Source organism: Myotis daubentonii, chromosome 1, assembly GCF_963259705.1.
Source record: "Myotis daubentonii chromosome 1, mMyoDau2.1, whole genome shotgun sequence".
Classification (NCBI taxonomy): domain Eukaryota; kingdom Metazoa; phylum Chordata; class Mammalia; order Chiroptera; family Vespertilionidae; genus Myotis; species Myotis daubentonii.
The window spans coordinates 88,094,675-88,118,151 of NC_081840.1; the positions used below are offsets into that span (position 1 = coordinate 88,094,675).

The 23,477-nt window shown below is 39.7% G+C and overlaps 1 protein-coding gene across 4 annotated transcripts in view; it reads left to right on the plus strand.

The window, feature by feature from the left end:
• NPAS3 (neuronal PAS domain protein 3) overlaps positions 1-23,477 on the plus strand; it is an 898,961-nt gene that overhangs the window by 807,930 nt on the left and 67,554 nt on the right. For all 4 annotated transcript variants that reach the window (XM_059710311.1, XM_059710285.1, XM_059710294.1 and 1 more), the window contains one exon: positions 23,346-23,464. In XM_059710311.1, coding sequence (XP_059566294.1) covers positions 23,346-23,464 — 119 coding nt within the window. The remainder of the gene's footprint in view (positions 1-23,345; positions 23,465-23,477) is intronic.

Genomic DNA, 23,477 nt, shown 5'->3' on the forward strand with positions numbered 1-23,477 from the left:
CTCTGATTTCTGTTTGCTCTTATCTTATGTTGGTGATTTTCATATTACATTAGCAAATTCAATCTCTGTTAATGTGAGCTAGGACTTAACAACTGTCAGACTTTGGTAGCAAATGCAAAATTTGGTAGCAAAACACCAATTCTACTCTCCAGTTAAAAATAGATCAGACACAGGGACATCAGTAATTACCATATTTCAGATCAAGAGTAGAGCCAAGGCTGAGGGTAGGAAGTGTGGGATCCAAAGTTTGTAATGGGAAGAGACAGCTCAAGTTTTTGTGTTGTTCTGAGTTAAAAGCTTCTTATTCACTAGAACCTCACTTAAAAAGGGGTGTTGAAATCACCAAAATAATGATCAAATCTCCTTCATCAAGGCAAGGAGTTCTCCAGGGAGCCCTTCACCATGTGCTTGGAGAGTACAAAACAAATGACTTAGCCACACAGGGGCACCTTGCTCCTAACCCTTCTCTGTTCTAACTGCCAGTAATGGGAGAAACATTCAAACTAGGATCCCCAAAGAAAGAAGAAAGAAGACCCAAGTGTTGGGATTGGCCTCAGATCATTGCACTACTGGTTGGCTGTCCCCAAGAAATTCTGAGGGGCTAACTCTAGCACTAACTCTTATTTATTCTAGGCTTTCTTAATACAAGTGATGGACGCCAACTGGAAATGCTTTCAGGATCTGATAAAAAGCTTGAGAACGTTAAACATATTTTGCAAACAAAATCTCCTTTTCTATCTGTGCATTATAAATACGTAATTTAGATCATCAGGTGGCCAGCTATTCCAAGATCCAAAAATGTATTCAAAGTACCAAGGTTCTCAGGTCATAACCCAACCTTATCCCAAAGAACTTATGGAACATCTGCTTAAAAGTTCTGCTGGGAGCAAGCACATGTTTCAAACTCACTCACCTTCATGACTGAGTCCCCTCTCTAATATTATTTTTCTTTTTACCAGGCAAGGATTTATTGCTATCATATACGTGCATGTACTTTATAATAAAACTTCCCTGATTACCTTATAACTGCACATTAAAAATTTACTAAGATAAAATTAATGTGATTTTAATCATATTGTTTTAATATACAGAATATCAGGTGACAAGGAAAAGACTATTTGGAATTCAGTGTGCAATGTGCCTCTTTGTAGCATCCTCCTAACAATAGCTGAACTGGCAGGCAGCATGGTCTTAAAATTTCTGATACGTGGATCCCAGAGGAAATGGCTGAAGTTGGGGTCTTTTAAAATGTGACCAGACAATACTTTTGTGACTACAATATAGGGAACTCCCCCATATAACAGGAAGACTGAGTCAAATCAACATATATAGACCGTGGCATGCTCTTCTATAAGATTCAGCCAGAGAACATAACTTCAAAGAATCTTTTGATGGAGAAAAAAATGTTTTCATTCTCCCGTTTTATGAGAGTGCTGCAGGATACGTACAGTTGATTTACTATAATGACAGGACCTGGCTGCTGTCCCGAAGGAAAAGAAATCCTACTTTTCTCCTGCCACCTACCTGCCACCTTTATTATTCCCAGCGAGCGGTGTGGACAGGCAAGGGACGGGTTAAAGGAAAACATTGATGGAACATGGCAAATAGAGATCATTAGACTCTCACCAGAGTCACTTGCATAAGGCCTGTGACCCAGGGCAGCAACATTCCCATGGTCAGGTGCCTGCTCCCTCCAAACCCCAGTAAAGAGAACAGACCTCCCAGCTCTGCATGGCTGCTGAGGGCCAAAGAGAAGTAACAGTCTGGCTCCCCCCCTGTTGGGCAAAGCCTCAGCCAAAGAAGTGCCAGGACACTGTGCTGACCCACTTTGGGCCCTTCCCTTCTGTTTGTTCCCAGGCAGAAGAGATACAAAGGCATCACTATGGCTGGGTGAAAAGTTGGAGAAACATTCTGGAAATTGACATGCAAATAAGCACTCCAAGTACTCCCCTTTGTTCTCCACATTCCCAAGGCTGAGACCTGTAAAAACACCAATCAGAAGCTGGGCAGGGAGGGGAGTGCCTGGTGGTTTTGTAGCCAGAATCTCAGCTTTGAGGGGTTGTTTCTCTACTGTGTCTCACTCTGAATTGGAGCAGGTAAAACTAAACTTGTACCCACCAAAGGCCTGAGAAGCCAACAGGTTTAGCTTGAGTGGCATCGTCTATGAATGATCCAAGCTGTCCACAAGTCAAAAGATACAGACATGCTCCATAACCGGGGGTCATGAAAGAAGCCAACCAAATACATCTTTTAGGACAAAGTCAACTGTCTCCACACCAGCTCCTGTACTCTGAGCGCACGCATAACCTCCTGTGTAAGGACATTCAAGTTCTAAGACAAAATCCCTGCCTTTACACTTAATCCTGGGTTTTTAACTGCCTCTGAAAACCTCAATGTCAAACTCCCACAGACAGATCCCAGGGCATACAGGATACATTGCTAAATGGGGTCAAATGTTACCTATGAAAGTGGAGTTGCTGACTGGTGCAGGGCCTGCACCTCATAAAATAAATATAAAAGCAAACAAGCAAAAACAAACAAACAAAAAAAACCCTGTTTTTATTGATACTGTGTTCCACTCATCTCACCAACAGAAGGCAGATTCTCTATGTTGTGCAGGGTCACCTACCCATCATCTTCTACCCCTCCCTCCCAGTCATTCCAGAGCCAACTCTTCGTGAAAATTATCCACCCTCTTTCTCCCTCACTGGAGACATTCTTTGTCAGGAAAATCAAGCCACACACTCAAAGCTCTAAGTTCTGTGGCTGGATGTATTATCTATACTGTCTACCAAAGGAAGATTTCTTTAATTCAGTATCAACTCAGTTGACTTAAAAGGAAGCTGTCATCTCATGTAATAAGAAGTCCAAAGGAAGGACAACCCTGAGATTGGTTAATTCAGTGACCCAACAAAATCATCAAAAATCTGGTTCTTCCCCTCTTTCTGCTCTTGCCTCCTCAACATGAGTCTCATCCTCAGTTTTGTTTCTCAGTTAAGTTTGTAGAGACAGCCACACCCTCATAGCCATGTCCAGATGCAGAGAAGGAGGGCTTGCATTTTTTTTCTTTCTGGTCTCTTTTGAAGTTGACATAAAATTTGCACCAAAATCCAAGTCCAGCAGCCATCCCCTAACTTCTCATGGTTGAACTGCATCACTGCCAACACAGTGGGCCTTGGAGGCAATCTGCACACCTCTCTTTCTCTAACTTCCCACGTGCAGTCTGTCAGCACTTCCTGTCAGTGGTTCATTCCAAATATGTCCTGCATCTGACTAGGTCTCACCACCTTCTTTGCCACCGTCTCACCCTGGACTGTGACAGCAGCCTCTCTAATGGAACCCCTCCAACCCTCCTTCCCCCTGTAGTCTGAGCACAGAGCATACTCAGGCCTCAGCTCTAGTGAAAACGGCCATGTAGCTTTTGTCACCCTCGTCAGAGTGAAATCCAGAGTCCTTCAAGGCGGTATCCTTGATACCCCCACACCACCCTTTCATCATCTCTACCTTCACCCATATCTCTCTCCTTCCCAGAGTCTGCTCTGGCCACACTGGCCTCCTTGCTATTCCTTACACGCATGATGCACATTCCCACTCCGGGCCTTTGTACAGGCTATTTCTTCTTCCTGGAGCACTATTCCACCAGACATTCAAATGGTCACTGCCTCGCTTCCCTCAAGTCTATAATCAGATGCCACCTTCTCTGAGATGTCTACTGGTCACTATTTACAATTGTAACCTCCCTACTACATCCCCTATGTTCATTTTGTCTTATTTTTCTCCATAACATTTCCTACCATCTAGCATGCTATATCGTTTACTTATATATCTTATCTTTTTTTAACCTCCTCATGGAATATAACCTCTACTGGGGACAAAGTCAACTGTCATGACAACATCAGCTCCTGTACTCTGAGCAGAAGGGGAGGTTTTTTCAGTTTTTGTTTTTCCCACCCCAATACCTCAAACCTAGAACAGCGACTGGCACCAGTAGAAACTCATTAAATACTTGTTTCATGACACATTCTAAAAATGGGTTTGGGCAAGTAGACCCACAATAGCTTTAACCAATTATGATTCATGCTTAGGGCTGAGCTTGCTTCTCCTGAAGAATTGGGTAGAGGGAGACATGGGTGCTTAAGGGAGATACATGTTTGAGGGGAAATGGGTATTTATAAGGAATAAAAGGAAGACAGGAAGAGTTTTGGGTAAACAATTAACAGAGCCAACTACATACACATCCCTTAATGGATTTCCCTTTCTAAAAGCAAGAGAGAATTATCATACTGATCCTGAGTCAAGAAAAATACCCTATTTCATTGATTCTATTTTTTCCACATTTTTAGATTTCTGACTTTGGGGTACAACTTAAAATCAGTAGTACTACATTATGATTCTATAACTAACTTGCAGTACTTTTTATCTTAGTGCTTCATAAAATGATGAGTTATCTTAAAATGGGTAGTGTCATTGAAATCCCATAATATCCCTTGAAATATGGTATGCTTCTGAAGTATGAAACAATACGAAGGAAGAAACACATTATCATCCTTTTCCATGGACATATAAGTGAGCTGCTATTATATAAGCCAATTTTGAGATCTCTCATAATTTCCAGCATCACTGGACATTTTTGTTTTCTCTTGTCTTCCTATTGGGAAGCTTTGATTTAAGATAACGTCTGAGCAGAGAAGCTTCCTTCCGCAGTGTCTTTTGACCCAGATTGTATGGTTTTATAGCCTGAGCCAATTAGTTAAAGTGACTTTGACTATAATAGGGACCTGTGACATGCCTCAATATTATTGCATTAGTCACCCTGGGACATTTTCTGGCTTGTGTTTGTAAACTGGCTCTGACTGTGCCTTCTTCATCCTGATATTTATATGATTGGTTGCTCTCCTATGAAATAATGACCTTTGAGTCCTTGAAATTAAACCCTCTCTGATTTTCTTTATTTCAGTAAGTCCTTGGCACTTGATGGGACAGTGTGACTCACCTTTATTGTTCTGATTACTAATTGAGGGTTTTGTTTTGTTTCAATCTTTTAAACCTGTATTAACCAAATGAGGGTCGGCCTTTGAGTTGACTTGGGTTGTACTCCCAACTCCATTCCTAGGGAATGAAGTAAACGTGGGCAAATTGCTTACCTTCCTCTGCTCTCATTTTTCTTATTATACATGGAGAGATTGTTCCAGATCACATAAGTAAGTCTGTGCTGGCATGGGCTGTGGTGCCAGGGCCAATGTGTGTTTAACTTGGACTATAATCCCAGCCTCCATCCCAAGGCTGCAGTGGAGGAGGGCTGGACCTCATCACATGCACTAACTTACCTATGAAATAAAATTAGATAAGAACTGACTTTGAACTCCTTGAGAGCAAGACAGTGTGTCTCATTGATCTTTGTAACACATCATTAGACAGATACTCCTTGGAAACTGAGACAGTATCATTATAATTCATTTCTGTAACCCCAGTGCCCCATAGAGTGTAAGGACCTCATAGATTTGTTGAATGAATAAGTAACTGAAATGTGGTTCTCCTGCTACTCATTCCCCTTAGCCTTGATGGAAACCTAGATTTTCCTTCCTACCATGCCTTCTTTGTATGTTGTTCCCTATTGTGTTTTTCTTATTTCACCTCCGTACTTCTACTTTTGCATTTATTTTCTTTTCCCTCTTTTTTTCCTCATTGATATCATGTCAATTTTTATTAATATAAGTCCTATCCTCTTTTTTATGGTAAATATACAGTGGGGCCTCGACTTACGAGTTTAATTCGTTCCGTGATGGAGCTCGTAACTCAAATTACTCCTATGTCAGATCATAAAGTGAATGAGTGAGACACGTGATGCTGGGCTGATGTTGTGGCGTTCACTGTGATGTTCACTGTGCCAACTAGCGGTGGGGTATCTGAAGCTGCCTCATAACCCGAATTTTAGCTCGCAACTCTAAGCAAAAAATCGGCCGAGAGACGGCTCGTATCTCGAAAAACTCGTTAGTCGCGACACTCGTAAGTCAAGGCCCCACTGTACATGACATAAACATTACCATTTGGGTCATTTCTAAGTGTAGCATTAAGTACATTCTCATTGTGCAACCATCACCACCATCCACCTCCAGAAATTTTTCATCATCCTAAACTGACCCCTGAACCCATTAAACAACAGCTTTCCATCTGCGCCTTCCCCAAGCCTCTCGTAACCACAGTTGCACTTTGTGTCTGTGAATTTGCCTGTTCCAGGTGTCTCATATAAAAGGAATCCTATTCTGTCTTATATTCTGGAGGTTTTCCCTTCCTCCCCCAACCCTCCTTTCCGTTTTTCTCTTGGTTGGTCCTTACCTGGCCTCTCCGTGAACTGTCTCATGTGCATCCTCAGTTGCAATCTACTGCAGAGCACTTCCTGCACATTTACTTATTTGCTATACCCACATGTTTTTGTATTTTAATTCATTATTTTTAAAGTTGTTGTGTTATATTTAAATATGTTACAAAACATTTGAGGGCAGAAAGATGACTAAAAATTTTGAAAGCAGGTTTCTGGAAAGGGCTAGTTCACCAAATGACAGCACTGACTAGAGGCACCAGAGCGAAAGAAGAAGGGAGCTGATCTATTTAGTAGGTTTGCTAGAGAAACCAGTGTTTCTGTTTGAAAATCACTGTAAGATTTCCATAAACTGATGGATTGCCAAGTAACCTAAGCATTCTCTGGCATTTTTCTTCCAAAGGAAAAGATTTGTTGATAATAATAGCACAACCAGGAATGTTAGTGAATAGATAAATTTTGAGAACAAAATAGTAATATGTCTACAGTTTGTTTTTTCCAATATTAATCGGATTCACATTTGAGATATGTATATATACACACACATCTCTCACAAAGATAGAAAAGCTAGTTTTCTCAGTGACAGAAGGTAGAAAAGAGTCCTAGGGTTCAGTTGCAAAGGCATACTGACTCCTCCTGTCATGAGGTGCACGTTAGGCACTCTACTTATTAATGTTCAGTACCAATTTTCCCTAAAATCTGTATTGTTCATAGCAGGCTTAAATAATATTTGAGGGAATTTGTGAACAGTTCAAGCACACAAACGTAAGTACATAGTTAGATATTATTATAGAGTAACAAATATACATTTCATAAAATCAGGAAAACAAAGAAAAAAGTAAAATTACTCTAAATTGCTGCTCTCCTTTCGCAAGCATTCTCAAGCATTTCTTTTCATGCACCAAAATGCTGAAATATATTGCAGCAGGGAGGAAAGAAAGTTAAAGATTTTTAAATAAATCACAATGACTTTATCTAGATTTAGATTAAGCCATGGTATATAAGCAATAGTGGGTGTTTTAGAGTGCATGGTCACAGACAATGGATCCTCCTTAAAATAGAAGAGTGTTGTGACAACTAAATTAAATGTGTATGTAAATCACCTGGCATTAATCCTAATTTTCTATACCTCAGTGCTGGGATGCACAAAATATAGTGGCTATTAAAAAAATCTGGCCTATCATCCAGCATATGGATTCAAAGTCATAATGTTGAAAGCTTTGGGATATTTGCTTTAGTAATGGTTACATTTTTTTAAATACCCAAATATTATTAATTCATGCCTTTTCAGTTTCTAGGTCTAGGGAAAGCATAGGTCATTGGCACATGCACCCCAGAGCCAGCAGCTGGTTTGTAAACTCAAACCTACAATGTGGTTATAGGAGTAGCATTCCTATTTCTCAATGTTCCTACGTTCCTGTTTTGTACATTTAGATGTTGCTTCATCGGTATAATTTTTATGTGTTTTTCTCATCCTTCTTAGGCCTTTGTAGTTATCTTTCCAGCCTTTCCTCTGAAGCTGCTTTCTTACTACCATTGTTCTTCCTCCTCGTTTTTATGCCCTGTTTAATTCTCTACTCTCTTTTTCTTTGCATTTTAATTTTCTCATGTTCACATTTGTTCTGTAGCACTTTCTAGTAAAACCCGTGACTGTAAAATTTTCGTACCATCTTGTAGCCAGGTTCATGATACCTATTTATTTCTGAAATTTATCAGCCTAGAAATCTTTTACCCAAAGTCATGTTGATAATAATAGCACAACCAGGAATGTTAGTGAATACATAAATTCTGAGAACAAAATAGTAATATGTCTATAGTGTGTTTTTTCCAATATTAATCAGATTCACATTTGATATATCAGTACTCATAATTGCTCACCAAATGTTTGCTGCAAATTTAACTTATGTTAATCAACCCTTTCCTTCATATGGATTTATTTGATTCTCCGAACCACCTCCTGATGTTAGTACATTTACCGATTGCCAAGTAACCCAAGCCCTTCATAGGGATAAGGGAAAGGGACACATGATTGACTTACAACTGTGGAGCTATTTGGTTGCTAAGCCAAACCTAGAACTCAAGCTTCCTCATCCCACGGCATGTGTCCCACCCCTAGGCCACGCTGCTGCTCTCCATGTGTGTGGCCATCGTCTTGCCCAGTGGTACCACTGCCATTATTCCAGGAGAGGATCTTCTGCTCTGGGACTCAGGAGCCTACTGCACATTACCATTCTTTCCTGCTCCTTGATCCTAAAAATAGATGTTAGGAACCAACCTGCATAGACATTAGCAACACCAAGTACACCCGTGAAAGCTGACATTTACTGAGTGCTTGTCATGTACTAAGCAATATGCTTCATGTGGATTAGGTTCACATTCTACTATATACAAGACAATTTAAAGTGACTACAATAGAGTTCTCAGAATACTATATATATTACTATATGTCTTACCAAACATTACCAAAACTGCTGTACTGAGAAAATGTATCTACCCAGATGAAGAGAACAAGAAAAAGAAGCAAAGTCTTAGTGAGATTAAGATAAAATCAAAGTATTACCAAGGAATCACTAATCTATACCATTTGCCCTGAGCTAGTGACACTGGGGAAGTAAATCTTTATATTTAAGATTGCCTTACTATTTATCCTCAATTCTAAATGTCTTCTTTTCATAGAGAGGCACTATTTCTCCTCAAGGTATCTATAAGACCTTCCCGTAAGACCCTCATATATGCCTGTGTTAATTGTTGGGGTGCTTTGGCAAATCATAGCATAATTTGGGGATGTTATAATAAGAGGAACATAAAGAAATCCCATGTTTAGGAAGAAGAAACACTAATGCAGAAATCATATCAAATGGGGGTAGGGGAGGAGAAACCTCATTGCCAAACATAAATTCCAAACTAAAGAAGATAGTCATTACAATAATAATAATTATTATTACTGATATGGAAAGAGAAAAGCTTGGTTCTAGGTTCACTGAAAAGTTTCCCTTCAGTCTTGAGTGATTCTTTAGAGCCTGCCAGGAGTGCAAGCCTATAATTTCAATTACACCTTGGCATTCTCATAAAGCAAACAGCCTGCTCAGGTGGTATTTATTACCTGTTAGGAAGAACACTTATGAATATGCTGCACAAATTCCAATTGCAGTGATGGGCCGTGGGCCTTCTCAAGGACAGAGGGGTGATTTGGAATGCATGTAGGAGAGAAGTCGCTCATTAAGGGAAGGTTTGTTATCCAGGAACGTATAATTAAGGTAACGTCCCAGCTTCTGTGACAGCCAACACCCTGGTAGTTGTTTGATTGCTGTGTGGGTCAGGGATCAGCTCCTGCTACAAGATGTAGCCACATTAGTGTGTTAGTGAACTGGTTAGGAAGTAAATTACAGCTGCCTGTCTCGAGCACATTACTGTCGGTCTTCATTGTTTTGTTTTTACTGTACACCAGCAGGACTGTGGCTTCTGAAGACTTTGTGTGACAGGTTAGGCATTTTATCCTTTGAGTAAACAGTAATCATGGTGTGCAGAGAGAGGGGCATTGGAGAATTTTTCCTATTCTTTGAGAATTCCACTCTTCCTTTTTAGTTTGCTCCAAGGGCTCATTGGGGATACATATATTAAGCCCTTTAAATAGTTCATAATAAATCTTTGTCTCAGGCTGATTCTGACAGTTTTTTAAAGAGTCTTTTAAGAGAGAATCCTCAATCATTTGTTAATCCATGGGGTGATCTTCACACTTCAGGAAAAAAATAACAGCCAGGGCTCTTGGGTAGTGAAAATACAATGTAGGAAAAAATGTATAAATATGAAAAAATCCCAAGAATATTACCTTACTGAGATTACCTACATGTTCTGCATGTATCTAAATGCTTTCTTTCTTCCCTAACAAGCCAAAAACAGAAAGAAAAATCATTGTCAAAATAATGAGGATTTTTGTGGCTAATTTTATGTTTTTAGACTTATATACATCTCCTAAAATGTTAGATTTCAAGTTGTGTAAGAGAAAATATTCTTTTTAAAGCAAACTCATTATCTTGGTAGAAATATAATTTCTTCTTTGCCCTTGTTTCCCCTTTAAGACTACTTCTGGCTTCCCCTAAATTGCTTATATGCACACTGCTGTTTTTCCTGGTCAGGAAGAGGCATTCCACTTTTAGAGAAAGGATTGTAGATATTGGTTATTAGCGTCAACAACAACAAAAACTTTGAAGGGCAAGAATAAATACTTTTCTAGGTTGGCTCCACATATTTTAGCTTTCACTTTAGATATAAGCTACTTTGTCATATATGTTCATATATCAAAGAATATAACACAGTTTTTACACCAAAAAAAACAACAACATATAACACCAAAAGAAAGTAAAATCAATATTATCTCCCATATAAAATATTAGTATTAGTAACCATTACAATACCTGTGCATTGTTTGTATAATGAATGAAAACCATTTAAAGTCTCTCTAAAGAAGAAAAGAGTGCTGGATCTCAAGTGTTTTATGTATAAAACATTTACTATTTCAGGGAAATGTATTTGAATGTATAAGGTTTTGCTTATAACTGAAATGATTAAGGAGGAAACTAGGGAATGCAGGTCATAGCTTTGAGTAAAATGTGAGGTAAGCACGGTGATGGAGACATTTTTCTCCATGTATATGATCATTTCTAAATGCAGCTTCTCAGGCTATTGAAAAATACCCAGAACTTTACTAATGACATGCAAATGGAGTTTATGAGAAAGAAATGCAATAATAAAATGGACAAATGGGCAAAGGAGAGCCTACTGTTATAGATGGATTCACCCTCAGATTAGGTCAAATAAGGACCAGAACAAGGGCAGCCACAGATACCTGGAGGCCTGCAGTTGAGAGGATTAACCACAATTTGGATGAATGCAGTGGGAGCCATCAGCTACCAGGCAACAAGGAATACAGGGTGCCAGTTTTTTAAATAATTATTTGCCATTATAGAATATACAATTTAGACCCAGGAGCCATCTGATATAATGCTAAAATGTGGATGTTAAAAGTATCAAGTGCATCATTAGAGCTATCTGTAAAATAGGGAAAGGAGCAGTAATTAATATTAATCATAACAAATTTGCTTTGCACCCAGTTTGAAAAAAGGATGCCTCTTCCCCATTTTCACCATCACCATTAGCAATAGCTTTTATCTTTTTAAACTGTAGAAAAAAGGGTAATTCTACAGCAAGGATAATTACAAACTATGTAAATGGAATTTTAAAAATGACTTTTTATATTCCCACCACTTGAGAAGATTATGCATAGCCTTGAAGAAAATATACAAATGACTTAATGTCAAGTTCAGGTGTGAAAATGATGCCTATACATATATCATGAGGTCTACACATATAGGCTGTCCCAAAGAATGTATACACACACTTTGAATAATTACAAAGGCAGTGTTTGTTAAAATACATTTCATTTCCCAAAGTGAGCTATCAGCTGTTGAAGTGTATATACCTATTTTTGGAACACCCTATATATTAACTGACCATGATTGTAATGATGAAGTCCTGTCTTTCTCAAGGTAAAGCAGGGCTACTTCCAGCAAAAGATTAGAAGGTTTTGTTTAGGAACTAAGAGCAGTGACCCCTGGAACTTACTGGATCATAAGAGAAAGGAAAACTTGCCTAATTAAAGGCATCAAACATAGATATTCATTAGCAAAATAACAGGTAGAGCTAATTATCAGATGACTGCCCATTTCTGGCTCCTCTAACTTATTGCAGAGTGTAAATAAAATTACTAAGAATGTTCTCCAATAAATAACCCTCAATCTTTTATTGATGATGGATTTAACACAATAGTTGTAACTGAAAACATTTTGAAAAATAACCACTTCAAGATGTGCCGGGATAGAGACATAATAAAACCAACAAATTCTAGCTGCCCAAGCTCTTCCTCTGTGATAAATAACAATAAATTAGCAGAAGACAAGGGCTCAGGAGACTGTTGTGGAGACCTGCCAAGTCAGGCTCTCTCTCTCCTCAGAACGCACACACATTCCCCCAGGGAAATAAAAGCTGGCCATTGTACTAGGCCCCACTCCGGAGAAAGCAAATTTGAAAAAGCCACATGATCACACCAACATTCATTTGGATGTTCAGTCATTGCTTCATTCTCTACCATTTCCATTGAGAAAGTTCCAGCCATTCAGAACTATTTCTCTGTTCAACCGAAGTATCTCAGGCCAATCCCCTAAACTCCTTAGTTCTTCATCCTTTATTTCATAACCACATGACTGCTCTCATGCAAAACCCTTGCTCTGTGCCACAAAGACTCCTCATTCTCCTAGGAGCAGGGTTGCCAGATTTAGCAAACAAAAATACATTTGAACTTTATATGCCATATTCGGTCATATTGAAAAAAAGAGTCTTTGTTTATCTGAAACTCAAATTTAACCATGTGTCCCATATATTACCTGAGAACCCAATTAGGAGTAAATTCTGCTCTTCCTGCTTATTAAAACCTTTCTCCCACGCAGACCGCTAATCTTGAGACACTGTTAATAGAGGTCATGATTCCTATACTTCTGACTCTCCCTACATAAAAGGGGAGTGTCATTATAGTTTGTTCCCACTGCCACCTCCGCACCATTACTCCCAACATAGAGAGGGTCAATGGGTGTAAAAAGGGAGGGACATCTGTAATACTGTAAAAAATAAAAAAACACCACTTTTTCTTTTAAAAAAATAGCATTCTTAACCTGTTCTCAGTGCCATTGTCTGTCAACACCCACACCACTCCCCCATCTCCCTCGAAGATGTGAGCTCACACCCTGCAGTTCTCCCGCAGCAGCGGTCTCCTCACGTGGTGGCAGATGCCAGAACGAGAGTTTCCAGGATGGGTAACCACACACACACACACACACACACACACACACACACACACGCACGCACGAACATGCGCGCCCTTGACTGCCAAAGCAAGAAACGCATTCTTTGACTTACCTTTAGCCCCCCATTGGCATAATTGGACTTTGACCTTTAACTTCGCTTTGTTTTTAAGATGCCAAATATCTATTAACAATTTTTGAGCAAACATTCTAAGGCACAAGAGAAATGAAAGAAGCTACCAAGGGGGAAATGTATAAACTTTTCTATGTAAAATTTAAAAACTTATGTGCACCAGTGAACATTGTTAACAGAAGTAAAAGGCAAACAAATGGGGAAATACTTGCATGAAATATTTCAGAGATAATATCCTTAAAATATATGTATATTTAATTCAAATGAATAATAAACTTAATTGGAAAATACACAGAGGATACAATAATTTTTCATTGAAAAAATTAACTAGCCAATAAATATGTGTTAAAACATTATTCAACTTTATTAGAAATAAAAATGCAAATTAAAAACACAAGATGTTTTTACATATTACTTTTCAGAGAGACCCAAAAGAGTACCTTTTCTGTATCCTCTGCTAATTTAATAATTTTTATCAAATTAGAACAAGTATTTTAAGATGGCAATCAATATGAACACCATCCAACATTGTTGATAAACATAAACTGACACAGCACAACTTTTCTGGAAATCAGTTTGTGCAATTAGCTTTTTGAAAGGCTCATCCTGTTTAATCCAGTAATACTCTCTCTATATTTCAACCCTAAGAAATAATAAGGAAGTAGAAGAATGTTAATTTAAAAAATAATTCATCACCATGCAATGAAATATTACATGGCCAACAAAATAGTGTGTTTGAAGTCACTAGAGCCCCAACATCCTTTCATTCCCCCAAACACTATCTAATAAAAGTAGAGTTATTATCACATAGTGAGTTATAATTTTTTTAACATTAAAAAATGGGTATGATTCTAATTTTGAAATATATAAATAAGACCACAACAAAACATATTAATGCTAATAGTAGCTGAGTAACAGGCTGTTGGTGATACTTTTTAAAATTTTTTAGTTAAGTATCATTGTTACACAATCTTATATTGGTTTTAGGTATATAAGATAGTGATTCAACATTGAGAATATTTTTTTCTTATATTTTGCAAATTTCCTATGAACAGAAAAAAATGGAGATAAATATAAACAAACTTGTTTAAAAGCAATAAAATTCTCAAAAATCATTCTCTGATCAAATCTCCCTTATTGGCTGCTTCACCCATGTCACCATTCCCTGCCCTGTCATCCTCATTCCCAGCTCATCAATAACTCTGTCAGTTTTCACTGGCTTGTCTCCTAACCCTTTGGGATCTCTTACTCGATTGACTTTCTTTCAGTCCTACTGTGCTGGCTCCCATCCGCTCCCATCCACAGGAAAACCTCATTGTCTTGAGCATTACCTGGAAAACCCAGAGCCATTGGTAGTAGGTACCCTAGAAAGTTAATGCCCCTAAATTTAAGGCATGCAACTTGTAGCCACTGTGAAATCTTTTTACTTTTTTCTGCTGATTCTAGTTGCTTTGCCCAAATGAAGCTGATTCATAGCTTTTTTCATTCTCAAAATCCTCTCCTCCCACTCTCCCACTTCCTTTGTCTCAGCAAACAACCTTTACTCTATTAAATTATTCACTATCATTCCCACCTCCCTCCCTCCTCTCTCTCTCTCTCTCTCTCTCTCTCTCTCTCTCTCTCTCTCTCTCTCTCTCTCTCTCTCCCTTTCTCTCTTTTTTATCACATTCTCCTTTTTTTCTTCCCTCAAATTCAGAGGCTACCTTCTCTTTCTCTATTACTGATTAAATATCTAAGGTTTAAATTCTTAATTTAGTGTTTCCAATGTAAACAAATTAAACTGTCCTCTCAATCAGTAAATATACTCAAGGTTTCTTTATTTTTATCACTGAAAGTCACCAAAGAGAATAATATCATTTACTTACTCAGTCTGTATCCCACTTTGCTACTGAAGCTGCTCTCTCTGAGGATCCCAAAGCATTGACGACACCAATGGGTATATCTGAGGGGCAGGGGACACTGAACAATTCTGTCCATTAACTCCTCCCTTAGTTTTCTCTACGTTAAAAATAAGTGATATACTAAAGATAAATAATTTATTTTTGGACAAAAGTTCAAAGAGTAAACGCCCCCCAAAAATATAATACAGTTAAAAATGGGCAGGAGACTGAAATAGACATTCCTCCACCGAGGACATACATATGGCCAACAGAGAAATGAAAAGATGCTCAATAGCACTAATCATCAGGGAAATGCAAATTAAAACAATGAGATACTGCCTCGTACCTGTCAGAATGGCTGTCATTAATAAATCAACAAATAACAAGTGCTGGAGGGGATGTTGAGAAAAGGAAATCCTCATACACTATTGGTGTGAATGTAAATTAGTCACTATGGGGAACAGTATAAACATTCCTCAAAAAATTAAATATTAGCTTTTAAAAAGACATGTTCAATCTTCATCGAATTGTCATATAATCTAGCAATTATACTTCTGAGCATTTATCCAAAGAAAACAAAAAACACTAATTCAAAAAGTCATGTGCATCCCTGTGTTCATTGCAGAATTATTTACAATAACCAAAAACATGGAAGCAACCTAATGTCCATCAGTAGATGAATGTATAAAGAAAACGTGATGCATATATACAATGGCATATTATTCACCCATTAAAAAGAATGTAATCTTGCCATTTGCAACAACATAGGTAATCCTAGGGGTATTATGCTGAGTGAAATAAGTCAGAGAAATACAAATACCATATGGTTTCACTTCTATGGGGAATCTAAAAAAAAAAAAAACAATAAAACAAAATAGAAAAAACCATTAGATATAGAGACCAGGTGATGGTTTCCAAAGAGGGTGCGAGGAGTAAAGGGATGAGAATAATTTTTTTAAAGCAGATCATGTCTCCAGCACACACACACAGCCTCCAATCTAACCTGCACTAATGCAGAAGGGGGCTGTTCTAATAATTTAAAGTACCCAAAACAGTTTTCAAAGCTCAAAGGATAACATTTCTAAAATTTCTTTGTCACTAGTTCATATCTATTAAAATAATGTTTTCTGTGAAGCCTTTTACCAATCTGCAATCTTAAAGTTGCAGCACAGATTGTGAGCATGGAGGTGTGTATGGTATCTTCACCCAGATATCCACATGTCTTAGTCCCTCTCAAATGCCATCTCATCAGGGAGGTCCCTGGGACCACCCAACCAAAATTGGCCCTCATCCCTCTTTAGCCACTGACTCTTCATCCTCCTCTTTCTAGCATTAATCACTACCAGAAATTGTTACTTATTTTCTCTTCCTCCTAAATGTAAGCACTGTTACAAATGGCCCCATCTCATTATACTCAATAAGTATTTAATTTAAATATCCAAACAAAGACAAAATGAGCTATAATAAAACATGTAATATATGCTTACATGTGCTCTTTAAAATACTCATATTGTGCTGAGTAAGGGCAAGAAGTTCGAGGCAGGCAGATCAGCCTTTGGGAACTTTTGAGGTGCACTCTCGGTCCACAGGCCTGCACGGGGAGAGGGTACTTTGTGTATCAAAGGCTTGAATCACTGCATGATTTTCCACCCAGTGCACTCTAACTGTCTCTCATCACATGCCATTGTTGCAGTGAGTCAGAGAGCTTTAAAGCAATGAAAGGCAGCATGCATATGTGTGTATCTGCAAGTGCCTCTGTAACCAGACTCCTCCGTATAACTCCTTTTAAAACACAGCATGTCCACAGCACCTGCGTCTGAGATGGAGATTTGGCCAGAATGCTAAGGACATCGATGTGGCAGTTCACCTCGATACTGGCACCCAGTCACTGCCCTGTGGATGGGCTGCACAGAAGATCCATGTATATAAAATAGTATATTAAAGTAAACTTACAAAAGCAAAGAGCAATCATTGCAACCATAATTTTTTCTGCCTCTTTGGGAGTCTAATTTTAAAAGCATTAAAGAAGACAGCTGCTCATGCTGTGATATGCGCTAAACAGCCTGAAGGATGGAAAAAAATATATTTGTAGCTCATAATAACTATTGACCTTTCTGATATACAATGTTCTCTGTGTTAGCTATGCGGTTCTATCAACAGTGAAGATTGAACATGACTTTTTAATAGAAAACATGGGGTTTCAAACTGCCTTCACAAAGGTGTTTATGTATTGTTATTTTGTTTTGTACTACAAAGACCATGCCTGGTGCCCTTTGTCTGACATCGTGTTTGTCGTTTAAAAAAAAAGAAAAAAGGGAAGGAAAGAAAGGAAGGAAATAAAAGAAGGAAACAGAAAAGGGGAGAAAAAAAAAAGCCTCGATGTTATTGAGTATATTTTGTATGAGGAATTGGCTCGTAACCACTTTATAGTCGTGATAAAAGCATTGCCACACTCGATCCCATACGCAATATTGGTAATGGAATCCAAGCGGCGTCCCAGGAGGACAAGCTATATTTTTCTCCCAGAATAGATCCCTCAAGTGGCAACATTTATGGCGAGTCTCCACGAAGATTTAAAACGCTCGCTGGCAGTATTCATGTGGCATGTTCTGTGGAGCGCGCAGCCTGCTACCAAACGGGTCACATTGGGTGACCTGTCCTCTGAAAGGCTACCTTCTCAATGCCTGGGTTTCCCCCTTGAACTTTCCTGTTGCTTGGGAGTTGTGTACAGAAACACCCACGGGTAACAGCTTGACTCTGACACTGTGTATATTTCCCCAGCGTGGTACATCCAAACACCAACTGTGGCGCAGCGGGCGGCCACTGCACGCGCCCCTCTCCCGCCGGGGACAGCCGCACCGAGCAGCAACCCCTGCGAGGGGAGGTGCGGGGACCTGAGAGGCGACAGGACGCATTATGATTCCATCCGAGGCAGGTGGATACTGCCAGGGAGCTGGCGCTGACAGGTGGCATGGGTTGGCAGATCTTTCTTGACGGATTATTTTTTATGTTACTTTGAAAGAAGTTTATTGCATCACTGTTGAACCACAATTATTTTCACACCTATGCGCCAGAGTTTCAGTTAATGATTCACACGTTTTTAAACAAAGCTGAGGCTGGCAGCTGAGTGGGAATGGGGATCAGCCCTAATGAGACTAAATAAATGTGGCTTTTTCATGGCGTCCCAGAGAAAGCTCGGGAGCAGAGAGACGCTGATTGCTGAGCCAGAGCGGAACGGCTGGAACTTCATGTGTATGACACCCAAGGCGTGGTCCCCCTGTGTCCACGGAAGATGGTGGACACCGCCTCGCCACCGGGGCCGCAGGATCCAGGCCAGGCTCCTAAGAGCCGCGACCCCCTTCAAAGTTGCCCTGCCACGTGGTAGAGGACAGGCCAGTGGGACGAAAATCAACCCTCAGAAGACAGAGAACAAAGAATCCTCTGATTCTGGGGGAAATCGGGCCAATCCTCTTTCAACAACCAAACCCACTGGCCTATCACTCTAAAAATAACACTTTGCAGAAAACGCTTCCTTAGAGATGAGTACAGGAGAAGACACAATGATTCCCTCTCCCCGCCCCCAAAAGAGATAGAGATGAGAGAAGAGAGAGAGAGAGAGAGAGAGAGAGAGAGAGAGAGAGAGAGAGAGAGAGAGAGAGAGAGAGAGAGAGATGGATGTTTGGTATAAAAGAAAATAATTCCTCTTAAAAGAAAGCATCTGCCTGCTCCTTTATTCTACACACGGACTGAGTGCCTGCTTATGTAAAGCACAATCCTGGGCACTTGGGGAGATGAGGGAGGCTGGCGAAGAGCAGAGAATAGACACAAAAGACAAAAAGACACCAGGCCCGCTTTTCAGGATCTCACAATCTTGTAGATGACACTGTCGATGGTATCTCTTGCTAACTGCACATTTTAAAACATCGATTAAGCATTTACCTTAGAGAACACAGGCCCTGCTTACAACAGTCAGCATTGCAGGCAGCTTTCCCTGCACATGTGGGTTCTCCAGGTACTGACAGATCGGGCAGTGCATTCCTTCTGTCACGTGAGTTGTACACACATACATGGTTGTCACATATCAAATCAAGGCGATGATTTTTCCAAAGAGTTCCCACGTGGATGTTATATTAGTTATCTACTGTTGCAAAACAAATTACCCCAAATATTGACAGCTTAAAAACAACAAAGCCATCTTACATAGTTTCTACAGGTCAGGAACCCAGTAGCAGATTATCTGAGTAGTTCCGGCTCTTAATGCCTTACCCCACAACTCCACTTCTTTAAAAGGAAAAATACTTTGTTCACAATGGAAGAGTAACAACGTTTTCTCAAAACTTAACATTTTTAAATGTTCTTTCTCCCTCATACATCAGGATTTGGTGGCAGTTGGAGGGTTCTGACGTTTAGAATTACACTAACACTTGGAGTGACTGAAAAGGAAGGCCCTCTGTATGCTTTGATCTCCTTCACCGGCAGAGACCCTGGGGAGAATACTGTAGGTGTCCAGATGGACCTGGCCCAGGACTGGCCGGTGAGAACTAGATGGTCCTCAGCCACCCGTCCTTCCTACCCTCCGCCACCTCCTGCCCCTACGTAATGATAAGGAAGCAGCAACTCCAAAACCAGTTAGGGAATCATAAGCAGATGTGGAATAACACAGACAACGTTTCACATTATGGTGGCATTTGCCAGCATAAAAATTATTATAACTTTTGCTGTAAATTGTTCTGTAAATTTTACAAAATATGCAAAAAGTGACATTTCAAGAGCTGAGATAATTTAGATTTATTGAAAAGTTGAGGCCCTTGACATTCAGCCAAAGAGAGTATATTTCTTTATCTAGCTTTGAGTTGCATGCGTCTTATTTTTGTTTTTGTTTTTTAGCTCCTTGTTTATCATTCATTGGTCATAACTGGCCACATCTAAGCTTTGACCACTTAATCCAGTTTTATCCATAAATTTCTCCTGTGTCTCAGGCAGCAGATGTAATGTCTCTGAATCCCAGATTTCTTGTCGGAGCATGCAGCTATCACGGCCTGCCTCAGTGAGTTCACAGAAAAGTCGTTGATTCCTAAAAAGCTCTCTAAAATGCTTCTTTGACATAGACTTGTTCCCACTGTCTTTATGTAGCTCCAGTCCTAAGGATACGTTTCTCATTACTCCACCCTCTCTTCACACTCCCCCCAACACACACATACATGTATGCACACACAGGCGCGTACACACACACCCCTTCTCTGTTGAGTGCCGCAGTCCTATCACCCATCAGGGCCATGCTGCCTTGGCTCTGTCCCAAGCAGAACCTTTGTGAACCTGGTGCTTCTCACCTGAGGCACTTCGGACGCCTCCCCTCTGTCTGTGTACAGGACAGACACCATTGTTGGAGCTGAGATGGCCATAGCGCACTGGCTGGCCCTGAGCAAACATGGCCGTGGTGTGGGTGCCGAAAGCGTTTGTCACATGCTCCTTTGATAGGGACAGTGTGGCTCATGACCTCTGCCCCTTCTCAGAAGCAGACAGTCATATGGGATTAAAAGAGAAATCTTCATCAGGAATCAAACCCTTCTCCTTAACGCCATCCCTCCACACTCTTAAAATAAAGCTTGAGGGCCAGCTTAGATTTTAAATCTCATCTTCCATGGGGCAAAACCTGACTTTGACTTTGACAACTGCACACCAGCTGTCATGGGTTGAATTAACGCAGCCCTGTATGTTTAGACAATTACTAGACCATTACTGTTGTAACACACGGGGGTGCTGTGTCCACTGCCTCATTCGGGGCACACAATGTTCCACCTCCAGAGCTCATGCGAAGCTGGTGTCTCACATCCCCGTTCAGTGGGAAGTACCCGTGCTGTGGTCTCTAAAGTGTTTGCTGTGCAGCCCCACACTGAGCACAATAACAATTTCTAATGGTGCCTAAATTGCTCACTCTTCTACAGGTAGATGGCTCCTTCTTTACTGGGGTAGGGTATCCAGAAGCCTAGCCCTGACCATATTTCACTTCTCTGGGAAGTTCCATTTGTCCTCAGCTATTGCAAACACGATCTTGCTGAACAGAGCTGAATTTTTAAGGCCGAGTTTGCGGTGTGGATTCTGATGGCAGCACGTTAGTTCAAGTCCCTGAGGACCAGGGCCAATAAATGTGAAAGGGACAACAGTAGATTGGCATAGTTTTCCATTTCCACCAGGATGAAAAACTGCTATAAATTAAGTCTAACCTTAAATGTATAATCTGTCCTTGGGAGGAAAAAAAAAAGGATATAACATCCTCAAGCTCTCGGCATCCCTTACGAGAAAAAAAATTGGTTCTAAGGGTCTCTGATCTTGTGTTTTAGTAAAATAGAACTGCACGGCTGACTGACAGTTCTGATCTAAAGCATTTACGTTTAAGTTTTGATCTCTCTGCTTTTGATTAAAACTAATGAGCTCATTTAATTCAAAATGGGAATCTCTGATAAGAGAAATAAGGTTGATGTGATTGGATTAGAGGGGTAAATTAAACTCTTAGAGCAGAAGTTTGTGCTTATATAGTGTATTAAAAAGCTGTTGGCGTATTATGGCGTGTTAGATGATGAGAAAAATTTCATAGTAATTCATATTTAATCAGAAGAAATGAAAGTACTAAATATAACATGGCTCTGCTTTTCCCTCGAGTGATAAAAAGCTGTACATTTAAAATGACATCAGATCCATTCTCTCTAAAACAAAAAAAAAAGAAAGAAAATCTTAAGAGAGGGACATAAGAAAAGGACACTTGTCGGTGGTTCCATCACCCAGAATAGAAATGCCATAAATATAGGAAAATATAGTCACATTAAGACAGGAATGATACAGGAAGGCCACAGACCACATATAGCAAGCTTTTTCTTATTACAGTAGCTCTCATTCTTCTTTCGTCTGAGCACAATGTTTAATATAAAAAAATAGAGATGTCTTTGCCTTAGAAATATGGAATATGTTATATAATATAAAATTTTACAGTTTTTGGCTATTTTCCTTTGTTTTCATAAACTATATATTTAACTCTTAAATCTTTACCCCCATCCAGAGAATATTAGTGCTATTTTGATATTGTACTTTGAGAATATCAGATTAAGGGCTGCTCAAAAGAAATACTATTTGTTGTTGCAACTTTTTTTTGTTTTAGAATAAGAAAAACTTTAAAAGCACTATTTTAGAGGAATAAAATGAGAGTATTTATTGGGCTTAAACAGCCCAAAATTATTTTTTTGCAGGAAAAACAAATTTATATGATACCTTAGAAGCTTGACTTTAAAGAAAATAGTCTTATGTTGCCTTCCAGTCTTATGAATAAAGGCATTTTTTAGATCAGCAAGACGGCAAACTACCATTTTAAGTTTCATAAGTAAAAATGCATTGTACTTAGTCTAAAAATATGTAAAAGGAAAGAGTGTCTTACTAAGGGAGGACACTGTTATTTTCCCATCCCAGAAGCAGGGAAGCGGGAACCCAGAGACTGTTTCCTATTCGGGGGAGGGCAGGGGACAGGCTGCCGTTAGCGATGCGAATGGAAAGTTGGGATTGTGAGGAGCTGGTGCTTGTTTCTGTCTGTACATCCCACTCTCGGCCCTCTGTCTTCAGTCAGTTGAGAAGTTTTCATGCTTCCTGCTCCCCACAGTGAAGAAAACCAACTCAAGAACGTAAGGGCACTTGATGGTTCTGTGGTTCTCAGAACGCCCCAGGAGGTCAATGATACAAGACAGGATTCTCAGGGAGAACAAGGAGCAAGCCATCCTTACCCTTCCTCGGAAGCAGCTCTGCCTGAGTCTTATTTGATCCCGTCAGTCTGGGGAGTCTTTCTTTTTCATGACAGTTCTCTCCATGCACACGGGCCAACCCTCCAGATGTGCTGTCACTGCTTAGTTGCTATCAGACCTCACTTAGGGAGCTGCTGGGAATTAAAAGGCCCAAAAAACTCTTGCTAGAAACTGGAATGAAGTTACTTTGGATAAATTAATTTTTCTTTTTTATTTTCTGCAAAGTAAACATTTTCTAAATGAGGTAACTTGATTACTGGGCTCTTAGCACCTATCAGGCATTTCTTTTTAGTGAACTCAAGGACTGCACCTGAGCAGTAGCGGTGAGGGGCTGTGCAGAGATCTAAATCCTGTGTATGTCTTTGTATTCCTCAGTGGAGTCAACCAGTCCCAGTCTGCTAACCACTGACAACACCCTTGAGCGTTCCTTTTTCATCCGAATGAAATCTACTCTGACCAAACGCGGCGTGCACATCAAATCATCAGGATATAAGGTAAGCTGGGCTC